This window comes from Pelophylax lessonae (genome assembly GCF_965119305.1).
Source record: "Pelophylax lessonae genome assembly, chromosome: 2".
Classification (NCBI taxonomy): Eukaryota; Metazoa; Chordata; class Amphibia; order Anura; family Ranidae; genus Pelophylax; species Pelophylax lessonae.
In genome coordinates this window covers 21293381-21306998 of record NC_138769.1, presented here as the reverse complement: position 1 = coordinate 21306998, position 13618 = coordinate 21293381, and the positions used below count along the sequence as shown (strand labels likewise).

Genomic DNA, 13618 nt, shown 5'->3' with positions numbered 1-13618 from the left:
TACAGGAGATGACCAGAGACTGCGGATCTAGTACAGGAGATGACCAGAGACTGCGGATGACCAGAGACTGCGGATCTAGTACAGGAGATGACCAGAGACTGCGGATCTAGTACAGGAGGTGACCAGAGACTGCAGATCTAGTACAGGAGGTGACCAGAGACTGCGGATCTAGTACAGGAGATGACCAGAGACTGCGGATCTAGTACAGGAGATGACCAGAGACTGCGGATCTAGTACAGGAGATGACCAGAGACTGCGGATCTAGTAGAGGAGATGACCAGAGACTGCGGATCTAGTACAGGAGTTGACCAGAGACTGCGGATCTAGTACAGGCGATGACCAGAGACTGCGGATTTAGTACAGGAGATGACCAGAGACTGCGGATCTAGTACAGGAGATGACCAGAGACTGCGGATCTAGTACAGGAGATGACCAGAGACTGCGGATCTAGTACAGGAGGTGACCAGAGACTGCGGATCTAGTACAGGAGGTGACCAGAGACTGCGGATCTAGTACAGGAGGTGACCAGAGACTGCGGATCTAGTACAGGAGATGACCAGAGACTGCGGATCTAGTACAGGAGGTGACCAGAGACTGCGGATCTAGTACAGGAGGTGACCAGAGACTGCGGATCTAGTACAGGAGATGACCAGAGACTGCGGATCTAGTACAGGAGATGACCAGAGACTGCGGATCTAGTACAGGAGATGACCAGAGACTGCGGATCTAGTACAGGAGGTGACCAGAGACTGCGGATCTAGTACAGGAGATGACCAGAGACTGCGGATCTAGTACAGGAGATGACCAGAGACTGCGGATCTAGTACAGGAGGTGACCAGAGACTGCAGATCTAGTACAGGAGGTGACCGGAGACTGCGGATCTAGTACAGGAGATGACCAGAGACTGTGGATCTAGTACAGGAGATGACCAGAGACTGCGGATGACCAGAGACTGCGGATCTAGTACAGGAGGTGACCAGAGACTGCAGATCTAGTACAGGAGGTGACCAGAGACTGCGGATCTAGTACAGGAGATGACCAGAGACTGCGGATCTAGTACAGGAGGTGACCAGAGACTGCAGATCTAGTACAGGAGATGACCAGAGACTGCGGATCTAGTACAGGAGATGACCAGAGACTGCGGATCTAGTACAGGAGATGACCAGAGACTGCGGATCTAGTACAGGAGATGACCAGAGACTGCGGATCTAGTACAGGAGATGACCAGAGACTGCGGATCTAGTACAGGAGGTGACCAGCTAAGTAACCATTTAAAATTCTACCTTACAGCAATGTACACATATTTTACATATGACTATCAGTGCTGCCCTATACGCAAAATACAAAGTGCTCTTGGTGCATAAATGATATAACAAATATCATACAATAAATCATCAAATGTCATCATGATCATAGAATCACATATATAAAATGTATAAAAGTATATAAAGTGACAAGTGATACTCTAAAAAAAATATATAAATAAATACTGTGCAATTCTTGTGCTATCTCTAGTCCCGCAAAGCCCTTGGATACAGTCACAAAAATAAGGTGCAAAATATTCATTAAGGTGCCTAGTGATTCTCTGCAGGAAATATAATAATTATAAGAATATGTCACTCTAGTGCTATCAACAGTCCCAAAAAGTCCTTGTGCAATGAGAAGGTGCAAAAAAACATAAAGTGCCAAATAGGTGATGCACTACAAGCTTAAAATCAGGTAACCACGTTTACTTCCTCGTGGAATCCAGTGGGATATCACCCTTGCTGTGTTCCTGTGTGCACCCACCTACTTGCCATCCGGAGTCCGAGAGCAGAGAGGTCTCAGTAGCATAAGGCTTCATACATAGAAGGTGGTCTTGTGGGTGCTATATCTCTGGCGATCAGGTAAGTGGGGTGAAGAGAGAGGAGCACACAGTGGAGCACTTGTCTTGGCACTTTGTTTTTTTTTGCACCTTCTCATTGCACAAGAACTTTTTGGGACTGTTGATAGCACTAGAGTGATATATTCTTATGATTTTGCATATAGGGCAGCGCTGATAGTCATATTTAAAATCTCTGTTAAAGGTATCCCCTTTTTTTTGTCAGCAGCAGCTCAGATTAGCACACTATTGATTTTGAGCACATTTATACACATTCCTGAGTGCAGGTAACTTCACACGATTTGTCAATTTAGCAATGCACACAGCTATAATGTTGCTAAGCAGGTCAGGGTTAGAATAAAAATCCAAAAGCAGTCACTTATGCCCCATACACACGTGCAGATTATCTGCAAGGACTTTGTCTGGGGTGTCAATTGCCACCCCAGCTAGCCCTCTGGCTCTGCCACTGCCAATATGCAGCACTGATAGACAGCACTGATGGGCATTGATAGGTGGCACTGATGGGCAGCCTTTATGGGCACTGATGGGGCGGTACTGATGGGTGGTCTTGAAGTGGATATTCAAACGCCATTTATTAAGATAATTTAAAAAAAAACAGTGGGTATTGCACTCACAGGTGGGGAAATATGATTGCGGTGTTGTGTTCTAGGAATGCATGGTGAGAGTCCCATCGATTGCATGAGAATTGTTTACATAGAGATTCTTCTTCAGATCCCCCAGGGCAGCTCTGTTTATTGTAGTCTACTTTGTTGCATGTTGTGCAATTTGTCATCAGTTTGGCAGTCTGTACACCCCTGTCACTGTCAGACAGCTGGCTGTTCGTTTTATATTCTTGTATTAGTTCCTGTGTTTTAGTGCTTAACCACTTTACCACCGGAGGATTTTGCTGTCTTACGTCCAGGCCACTTTTTGCGATTCGGCACTGTGCAACTTTAACTGACAATTGCGCTGTCGCGCGACGCTGTACCCAAACGAAATTTACGTCCTAATTTTACCACAAACAGAGCTTTCTTTTGGTGGTATATGATCACCTGTGCGATTTTTAGTTTTTGCGCTATAAACAAAAAAAGAGCGTAATTTTTGCAAAAATAACAATATTTTTCACTTTTTTTTATATGAAATTCCCCCCAAAAAAATGTAAAAATCAAAATTTTTTAACATTTTCGGCCAAATTGTTTTACGCTACATATGTTTGGTAAAAAGAAACGCAAAAAGCGTATTTTGATTGGTTTGCGCAAAAGTTATCGCGTTTACTAACAAAGGGAAAGATTTTTGTCATTTTTGGTGTTTTTTTTTTAACGAGTAATGGCGGCGATCTGCGATTTTTTTTGCGGTACTGTGACATTGGGGCGGACAGATCGGACCCTTGACTGACATTTTTGACACTTTTGGGGGTACCAGTGACATTACTGCAGTAATCAGTGCTATACATATGCACTGTTACTGCAAAAATGACACTGGCAGGGAAGGGGTTAACTGTATTGGACAGGGAGGGGTTAAGTGTGTCCTAGGGGCGTGATTCTTACTGTGCAGGGACATGGCTATTGGTGTAAAAACAGAGATCAACGGTTCTACATAGTAGAACCGTCTGATCTTCATTTTTACACAGGGGAGAATGACAGGCGGCTTGTTTACATAAGCCGCTCTGTCTTTCTCCCGCTGTACCGGCGATCGTACTGTGACCGGCGGACATCGGGTCCGCCGGTCACACGCCCACACTCCTCTGTGAACGAGCCAAGGCGGGCGCGTGCTCGCCCGCTATTGGCTCTTAAAGGAGTGACAGGCGAGTGACGTTAATTAACGTCACTCTGCCTGGCCGGGGCTGACCGCCGCAGTAAATTTACTTGCGGCGGTCGGCAAGTAGTTAAAGAGTTAATAGGGCGGTCTGATTGCCTTTTATTGCAAAGGTAGCCCAGCTAGGAAACGCGTACCAACCAGAGGCTTTTCTTGGCATATTTGTTTAAAAAAAAAAAAAAAGAACGAACGACAAAACGATACGGCGGTGTCACAGTGTGAATGGGGCCTTAGTGTTACTTAATATTTAGGTCTCCTCCTCAGGCTGGGAAAAGAGAGTTCCTACCTGAAACGCGATCCTGAGGCTATTTTCGGCGTGTTTGTTTCAAACGACAAGGCTACCTATGTTGTCACACAAAAAAAGTGACAAAAAAAAAAAAGTGCAGGACAAATGCGACACGACAACATCTCAGTGTGAATGGGGCCTTAGTGTTACTTATTTGCAGCAGGGAATAACCAAGGCTGCTTCTCTGGCTGAGAAAGGAGAGAGCCTCCCTGAAACGCGTACCAACTGCGATTCTGAGGCTTTTTTTTTTTTGGCATGTTTATTTCAAATAATTGGGCTACCTTATGTGGTCACACAAAAAGAAAAAATGCAGGACAAATGTGACACAGCGATGTTTCAGTGCGAATAGGGCCTTAGTGTTACTTCATTGCAGCAGAGAATAATCAAGTCTGCTTCCCGAAAAGCGTACTAATTGCGATCCTGAGGTTTTTCTTGAGTGTTTGTTTCAAATAAATTGACTGCTGATCGCCGCCATTACTAGTAAAAAAAAATAAAAAAAATCCCTAAAAAATATCCCATAGTTTGTAGATGCGATAACTTTTGCGCGAAGCAATTAATATAGACTTATAGGGATATTTTTTTTTTTTTTTTACCAAAAAACATATAGCAGAATACAAATTGGTCTTGAATAAATTAGATCTTTTACATTTTTTTTCATTGGGTGTGTTTTTTAGCATAAAGTAAAAAGTATTTTTTTTTTTATTTTAAATTGTCAGTCTATTTTTGTTTATAGTGCAAAAAATAAAAACCGCCAAAATAAATCTTTATTTGTGGGGAAGAAAAAGGACATACATTTTATTTGGGTGCAGCGTCGCACGTCCACGCAATTGTCAGTTAAAGCAATACAAAAAATGGCCTGGTCATTAAGGGGGGTAAAACCTTCTGAGGTTTGAAGTGGTTAATCATGTTGGCTGACGATGAGTCGCAGCTTTCAAGTGTCCGAGATGCAATTGGAATAGGTGAAAAATGAAGCTTTAGCCTGCTTTGTAGGGATTCCTGCGTATGATATGGCTTCGAAATGTGACATCAATTCATAGAATACATTTATGTCTCTAAATTATAATACATGTATAATATATAATATAATAAAATCTTAATATAATATATATATTAATATATTAATATATAAATATGAAATATATGAAATATAATATAATAATGTATGAAATATAGTATAAAATATAATATAATAATATAATTATATATATGAAATATAATATAATCATGGCCGTCTTTATTCTTGATTGGACCCTGGGCAAAAATTTTCTTGGGCCCACTTATTTACTATTTGGGGGCTCAAGGGGCAGCTGCTTTGGGCCCCACAACAATGACTAGACCCGGGGCAGCTGCCCCTTTTGTCCTGTGTTAAAGACAGCCCTGAATATAATATAATATAATATAATACACGTATAAAGTATAATACGGTGACTACATTTTATTGTGCTTGGGTGTATTTAGGTAATACAATTTAATGATATTATTAGAAGTGTAGTTACTGTAACAACTTGTTACAGGTGATGAAACCTTCCGGGAAGAATTGTTCCCACGGCCAGGGAAATTTCCCCATCAGGTTGGCACACCTCTAGATGCAAATTTACCATCTCCATATGTTAATGAAATCTGACTGCCAAAAGCACCCGTTACCTCCTCCACAGCACAGAGGAAATCACCCAAATCAGATCAAGTGTAGTATCTGTTCTTTTCAGTGATCCAGAGGGGGCGCTGTTCTATCATCTGACCTGACCAAGGTTGGGTGGTGGCTATGCAAACTTGCTGGAGTGATGGGGGCTTGGAAGGTTAGTACCGGCTGGAAAAGAAACCGGGGTGCCAACAGCCAGTTGGGGCACGGGAGTAATTCCCCCGGGAAAGCTGGAAGATCCCATTACCTCCTAATTCTAATGTTCTACCTTGTCTGGCTATGGGCTGGGAAGGCAGAAGGTCCACGGTGTCTGTGCCCCCTGGGAGTGGTTGCCCTAGGGGTGCTCTGAGTAACACTTGGGTGTGGGATCACACTATGTGAAAAGGCACATGGTCACGGTCACAAATGCTTCCCATTTGCACTGTGCCTTTTAAGGCTAGGCCTTTTGGCTAAGTCTGGGGGCAATTTTTGTCTACCAGGCCTCAGGGCCTGGCCAGTGCACAGTCAGCATGGCCATTTTTTTATTTATTTATTTTCCTCCCACTGTTTGTCACTCTTTCATTTTTGTGTTTTTCTCACGGATGAAGGATGTGAGTCCTTGGGCTTGCCCTGATGTCTAGGGAGAGGATGTGTGGCCTTTAGGTTCCTTCCTCCCCTGCCCTTACGGGGTCTCTCTTCAGGAGAGCCCCTCGACCAAGTATTTGATGGTCGGCTCCGTCTGACCTCAAAGAACAGGGTTTGCCAGGCCTTCTGGCTAGGCAGACCGTTGGAAACCCTTTGTCCCTGTCAGGAGCCTGTGCAGGCCAGTTAAGTTCCTCCACCCCAAACTCGCTCATCCATGTCTTTATGGACCTTGCTTTGTGAACTGATGTGGTGTATCTGGATTTTGCTAAGGCATTCGATACAGTCCCCCACAAATGATTAATTTATAAAATAAGGTATGCAGGCTTAGACCACAAGGTTTGCTCTTGGATAGAAAACTGGTTAAAGGGGCGTGTCCAAAGGGTGGTAATAAATAATGCATACTCAGACTGGTCTGGTGTGATAAGCGGGGTGCCCCAAGGCTCAGTCCTGGGACCAATTTTGTTCAATCTATTCATAAATAGCATTGAGGACGGGATCATTAGCTCATTCTCAGTTTTTGCAGATGACACAAAATTAAGCAGGGCAATAACTTCACATCGTGAGGCAGAAATCTTACAGAATGACCTGAACAAAATAACAGAGTGGGCAACTACCTGGCAAATGAGGTTTAATGTGGAGAAGTGTAAGGTAATGCACTTGGGGGCTAAAAACATAAAAGCAAAATACGCATTAGGGGGGAAACCTCTGGGGGAATCAAAAATGGAGAAAGATCTGGGAGTCTTAGTAGAACATAGTCTAAGCAATAGCATGCAATGTCAAGCGGCAGCTGCCAAAGCTGCCAGAATATTAGCATGCATAAGGAAGGGGATGTATTCCAGAGATACCGTATATACTCGAATATAAGCCGACCCGAGTATAAGCCGAGGCCCCTACTTTTACCACAAAAAGATGGGAAAAATCATTGACTCGAGTATAAGCCTAGGGTGAGAATGCAGGGCGGCGGGCATGGTACAGGAGAATGCAGGGTGACTGGCATGGTGCAGGAGAATGCAGGGCGGCGGGCATGGTGCAGGAGAATGCAGGGTGACTGGCATGGTGCAGGAGAATACAGGGTGACTGGCATGGTGCAGGAGAATGCAGGGTGACTGGCATGGTGCAGGAGAATGCAGGGTGACTGGCATGGTGCAGGAGAATGCAGGGTACAGGCATGGTGCAGGAGAATGCAGGGTACTGGCATGGTGCAGGAGAATGCAGGGTGACTGGCATGGTGCAGGAGAATGCAGGGTACTGGCATGGTGCAGGAGAATGCAGGGTACTGGCATGGTGCAGGACAATGCAGGGTGACTGGCATGGTGCAGGAGAATGCAGGGTACTGGCATGGTGCAGGAGAATGCAGGGTACTGGCATGGTGCAGGACAATGCAGGGTGACTGGCATGGTGCTGGACAATGCAGGGTACTGGCATGGTGCAGGACAATGCAGGGTACTGGCATGGTGCAGGACAATGTAGGGTACTGGCATGGTGCAGGACAATGCAGGGTACTGGCATGGTGCAGGACAATGCAGGGTACTGGCATGGTGCAGGAGAATGCAGGGTACTGGCATGGTGCAGGACAATGTAGGGTACTGGCATGGTGCAGGACAATGTAGGGTACTGGCATGGTGCAGGACAATGCAGGGTACTGGCATGGTGCAGGACAATGCAGGGTACTGGCATGGTACAAGAGGATCCGGGGTTGTGGGCATACTACAGGAGATGCAGTGCTGTGGGCATGGTACAGGTGGACCATGCCCGCAGCACTGCATCCCTTGTAGTGTGCCCGCAGCCCTGCATAATGGCAGGTAGTGAAGCTGTTTCACTTACCTGTTCCAGAGGCGCCTTCATTTTAAAAATGGCGCCGCCCGGCGCCGACACGTCATTGCGCACGCGCCGCCGCCGCTCGTATACTTTCGGCTATTCCCGGCCTCTCCCGAGCGGCGGCGCCACTCGGGAGAGGCCGGGAATAGCCGAAATTACACGAGCGGCGGCGGCGGCGCGTGCGCGGTGACATGTATGCGACGGGCGGCGCCATTTTTAAAGCTTAAGCCCGTCGGAGCGGACAGGGAATTTTTTTTTTTTTTCCTTGACTCGAGTATAAGCCGAGGGGGACGTTTTCAGCACAAAAAAATGTGCTGAAAAACTCGGCTTATACTCGAGTATATACGGTAAATCTATAATCCTTCCACTTTAAAAAACTCTCCTCCGACCACATCTGGAGTATTCTGTCCAGTTCCGGTTGCCAATCCTAAGAAAGGACGTGATGGAACTGGAAAGAGTCCAAAGAAGGGCAACTAAGCTAATTAGGGGATTGGAGGACCTAAATTATGAGGAGTGTTTACAAGCGTTCAATTTATTCTCCCTAGAGAAGAGACGCCTGAGAGGGGACATGATAGTGATTTTGTAAACCTCAACGGTGATCTCAGCATAGAAAAAAAACTATTCAGTCACAAGGAGTGCAAGAAAACACAAGGCCTTTCAATGTGATTAGAGGAGAAGCGATTAACCTCAGGCTACGAAAAGGGTTTTTTACAGTAAGGGCAATAAGATTGTGGAATTCTCTACCACAAATGGTGGTAATTGCGGGGAGTATGGCTACTTTTAAAAGACTCTTGGCCATACATCTCCAAGATCAAAATATTCAGGGGTATGAGAGATGAATACGTCCACACACAACTACACAGGTTAAACTGGATGGACTATTGTCTTTATTCAACCTCAACTACTATGTAACTATGTGACTATGTGACTGTTCCAAATCATTTGGTGGAGGGGAGATTATGGTGTGGGGTTGTGTTTCAGGGGTTGGGCTTGGCTCCTTCATTCCAGTGAAGGGAAATCTTAAGGCGTCAGCATACCAAGACATTTTGGACAATTTCATGCTCTCCACTTTGTGGGAACAGTTTGGGGATGGCCCCTTCCTGTTCCAACATAACTGACTGCCCACCAGTGCACAAAGCAATGTCCATAAAGACATGGATGAGCGATTTTGGGGTGGAGGAACTTGTCTGGTCTGCACAGAGTCCTGACCTGAACCCGATAGAACATCTTTGGGATGAGTTAGAGCGGAGCCTGCGAGCCAGGCTTTCTCATCCAACATCAGTGCCTGACCTCACAAATGCCCTTCTGGAAGAATGGTCAAACATTCCCATAGACACACTCCTAAACCTTGTGGACAACCTTCCCAGAAGAGTTGAAGCTGTTTGAACCCTACGGACTAAGACGGATGCCATTAAGGTTCATGTGCAGGCGTCCCAATAATTTTGACAATTTAGTGTATTTACACAGCGATCGCACTAAAGATGTGAGTTATTGCCATGAACGTCAAATAATTCTAGAGCCAGACCTCCTGTGTAATTCTACACTGGTAACCTATAAGACATTTTAAAGCGACACCTATGGATAATTTAATGTACCATAGTTTGATGCTTTTCCACGGTTTGCGCAAATTTAATGAAAGCCATGGTTGGTATCTATTTACTCAACGTAACATCATCTTTTAGATTTTACCAAAAAATTGGGTATTACAGTATATTGTGTTTGTAAAGTCCACTAAAATTGATTAAAGTGTATTTTTGAAAAAAAAAAAAATTGCACTTGAAAAACCGCTGCTCAAATATCGTGTGACATAAAAAATTGAAACACCCACCATTTTTTTTTTTTTTTTTTTTATCTAGGGCCTTTGCTTAAACAGTATATCATTTTTCATGAGTTTTGTCATTTTCTAGCAAAAAAAAAAAAAAATTCAGATTTTTATACGTATGACAGAAATTTCAAGATTGGCCTCGTAGGCAAGTTGTTAAACTGTCCAAAACATTTTTTTTTGACCCTGGAGAATAAAACCATGGAATCTGCAATTTTTTTTTTATGTCGAAGCTAATTATCAAATGCATATTTTCAGGAAAAAAAAATACACAAATTTGAAAATTAGTGAGAACGAACAATATTTCCAGTTTTTAGTAAAATTAAAAAAAAAAAAAAAATGGGGTTGCATCAAGTACAGAGATACCAAATATTTCAAGCCTTGAAATGGCGCATGCCTGTGAAATTGCAAAAAACGACGGTACCCAAAATTGGCCTTAGGTGAGACTTTTTAAAACTTTTACAGGTTATCTGTTTGGTGTTACCTGTAAATTATGGCTTTAGAATTATTGATCCCACACTGGTGTTTACAGCAATACCTCATGTGTTGTGCAATTTCGGCTTACATACACGTAACCCCCCTCTACTGTGCATTTGAATTGGGGTGTGTCCAGGGGTGCTTTTATTTTTATTTTATTTTTTTTACAAAAAAAGAAGAAAACAGGATCCCCATCCTGTCATAGGAGGACTTTACTAGCATAGATATGAGACCAATTCCACTTATTAAAGTGTAAAAAAATATATTTATTGAAAACATTAAAATGATGTCACATGACATGAATCAATCATGAATACATAAAAACATTATGAACAATGGTGCACAGCACATATTGAACATATAATCTCCCAAGGAAGGTTATTTATTATTATTTTTTTTTTTATTAAAAAAAAAAAATAAATAATTTCATACTATTCACTTTTTAACCTTACTGCTATTGCAAGGGGCTAACGAGCCCCCTATGTGATAGCATTGGGCAGTAGACAGGTTCTCTTTATCAGAAGTCTATTAGACCCCCGCAATATCTGCCCTGCCCTCCACTGCAGCAAAGCAAACACATTTCTTAGCGCACACCTCCCAAACATCATATAAGTTGAATGCAAAAATGTAACCTTGTCCAAATAAAATAAAAAAAATACTGATAATTAAAAAAAAAAAAAAAAAAACACAAAATATTGTGGTTTCCCATTTTAGGCATCCAGGAAGGTCTCAAGACGTTTTTCTAATCAAAGGGCCATCCATGTACAATGTATAGGCAGTCATTGGTAACTGCTACCTCCATTGCAAACCTTAGCTAAGCTACAGGACTAAATCAATCAGATAGAGACTAAAGCCCCGTACACACGTACCGATTGTCGGCCGTAAAGATTCAGCCGACGAACGATCGGCCGATTGTAGGCTTGTTAGTATGATGCTTCCGACAGCCGACAGCGCATTTTCGGCCGAACAGAATCTGTCGTGCAGGCATTAAAATTTTTGTATGCCGACACCAGAACGGCCGATTGTTCGCCAGTCAGTACAGATTTCGGCTGACAGACAGCAGATTTGCAAGACAAATGGGCATGCTCAGAAAAGAAAAAAAGACAAGGAAAGTTAACCATCATATGACATCACTTCTGCAGTCGGCTGTTGTTGGCCGACAAAATTCGTGTGCAGTCTTTTGCAGTTTTCAACAGACACGACAGCCCTTGGACAAAAGACGGCCGATCGTTCGGCCGACGATCGGTACGTGTGTACGGGGCTATATTTTAGGTTCCTTAACCGCTTGCCGACCGCCGCACGACTATATACTGCGGCGGTCAGCCCCTCACAGGCAGAGTGACATATCGCTACGTCGCTAGCCTGGGAGGGTCTGGGGAGCGAGCGCACGCCCCCCGGCGGCGCGCTCCCGCGTGGTCACGGACCCCCCCGCGCGTGTGACCAGCGGACCCGATGTCCGCCGGCCACTCTGCGATCGGCGGGGGAGAGGGAGAAAGTCAGGCAGCTTGTGTAAACAAGCCACCTGTCATTCTCCTCGGTGTAAAGACACTGATCACTCGGATCTAGTATGTAGATCCGTTGATCAGTGTCCTTACAGCTCAAGCCACAGCCAATCACAGTAGAAAGCACGCCCCTAGGGACACACACAGCCCCTCCCTCCCAAATAAAGTTAACCCCTTCACTACCAGTGTATTTTTACAGTAACAGTGCATATATATAGCACTGATTACTGTAGAAATGTCACTGGTAACCCCAAAAGTGTCAAAAATGTCAGTCAAGGGTCCGATCTGTCCGCCCCAATGTCGCAGTACCGCAAAAAAAATCGCAGATCGCCGCCATTATGCGTTAAAAAAAAAACAACAAAAATGACAAAAATCTTTCCCTTTGTTAGTAAACGCGATAACTTTTGCGCAAACAAATCAAAATACGCTTTTTGCGATTTTTTTTACCAAACATAGGTAGCATAAAACAAATTGGCCGAAAATGTTAAAAAATTTCGATTTTTACATTTTTTTTGGGGGGAATTTCATATAAAAAAATGTGAAAAATATTGTTATTTTTGCAAAATTGATGCTCTTTTTTTGTTTATAGCGCATGATCAAAAAATCGCACAGGTGATCAAATACCACCAAAAGAAAGCTCTGTTTGTGGGAAAAAAAGGACGCCAAATTCGTTTAGGTACAGCGTCGCACGACCGCGCAATTGTCCGTTAAAGTCACGCAGTGCCGAATCGCAAAATACCCCCTGGTCGTTTAGCAGCCAAATCCTCCGGGGCTTAAGTGGTTAAGGGCCCATTTTCACCAGCGGGCACACATTATGGGGCACGCTCATGTGTGTTGTGCATGCTCATTGTTACAATGCATTGCAGTGCTTCCCTTTTTTTAGTCCTATGTTTTTTGTTTTGTTTTTATAAAAAAAAAAAAAAAACTTCAGGTAACTCAATGCCGACACACATTGTAATTTATTTTTGTGCATTGCATAAAAAACATGCAATACACCCCAACTCACTTGTATGGTGTGCACAGGACACATAAAGAACAATTGTTTTCTCAGGGTCCCAATCCAGATCAACACATCAGGTGTGAATGAGCCTTTAGAATGAGATCCCCAACCACTTACCTTATCAAGGATGGCTTGATCTTCCTTAGTAGGTAGCCTGGGTGGACCTGGTCCACCGGGTGGCAGACCTCCACAACTCATTTTTGCAAAGTTCTCAGCAGACTGATGCACATCAGACAGTACCAGGGCTTATATACCTGAGGTCCATACCATTCCACAGATAGGGGGTGGGGTGTCCAAAAATGACTACACCCTGCAGGTGATGTGCCATTCGTTGAAAATTACAAAAGTTAAATCTTGTGATTGCTGCAACTAAATAATTTTTATATTTACCACTCCACCCCCCAATCAGTGGAGTGGTATGAGCCTGCAGAGCCCTGGAGGGGAATTTGAGGGTGGCACACAGGTCTGCATGCTTAACAAGCTGGACACAGTCCCACAGGATTCAGGAATTGTTCATAATTATTGGTACAATTTATAGATGTTACGTAGCCTGGAGCTCATATTCCACGCCAATAGGTGTGCCTATATAATGACACATTCACGCATCTGAAGACAGCTCAGCAATATTCTGTACATTCACACCTTTACAGCTCAGAAAAAAAAAAAAAGAAAGATATCGTCGATGCATCACACCAGTTTCACGAAGGGTTTCATATTCCCGGGGGTTGTAGCTGAACTCCAGCCAGATATAAAAGATACAAATTAATACAGTTC

General features: G+C 43.8%; 1 protein-coding gene across 2 annotated transcripts in view; it reads right to left on the bottom strand.

Annotated features, from left to right (window-relative positions):
• The window catches only part of LOC309545726 (cystatin-A-like), a 76226-nt gene extending 63111 nt beyond the window's left edge, over positions 1-13115 (bottom strand). For both annotated transcript variants that reach the window (XM_082245062.1, XM_082245061.1), the window contains exon 1: positions 12962-13115. In XM_082245062.1, the coding sequence (XP_082101188.1) occupies positions 12962-13042 (81 nt within the window). In that variant the 5' untranslated portion in view covers positions 13043-13115. The remainder of the gene's footprint in view (positions 1-12961) is intronic.
• Between the last annotated feature and the right edge of the window lie 503 nt (positions 13116-13618).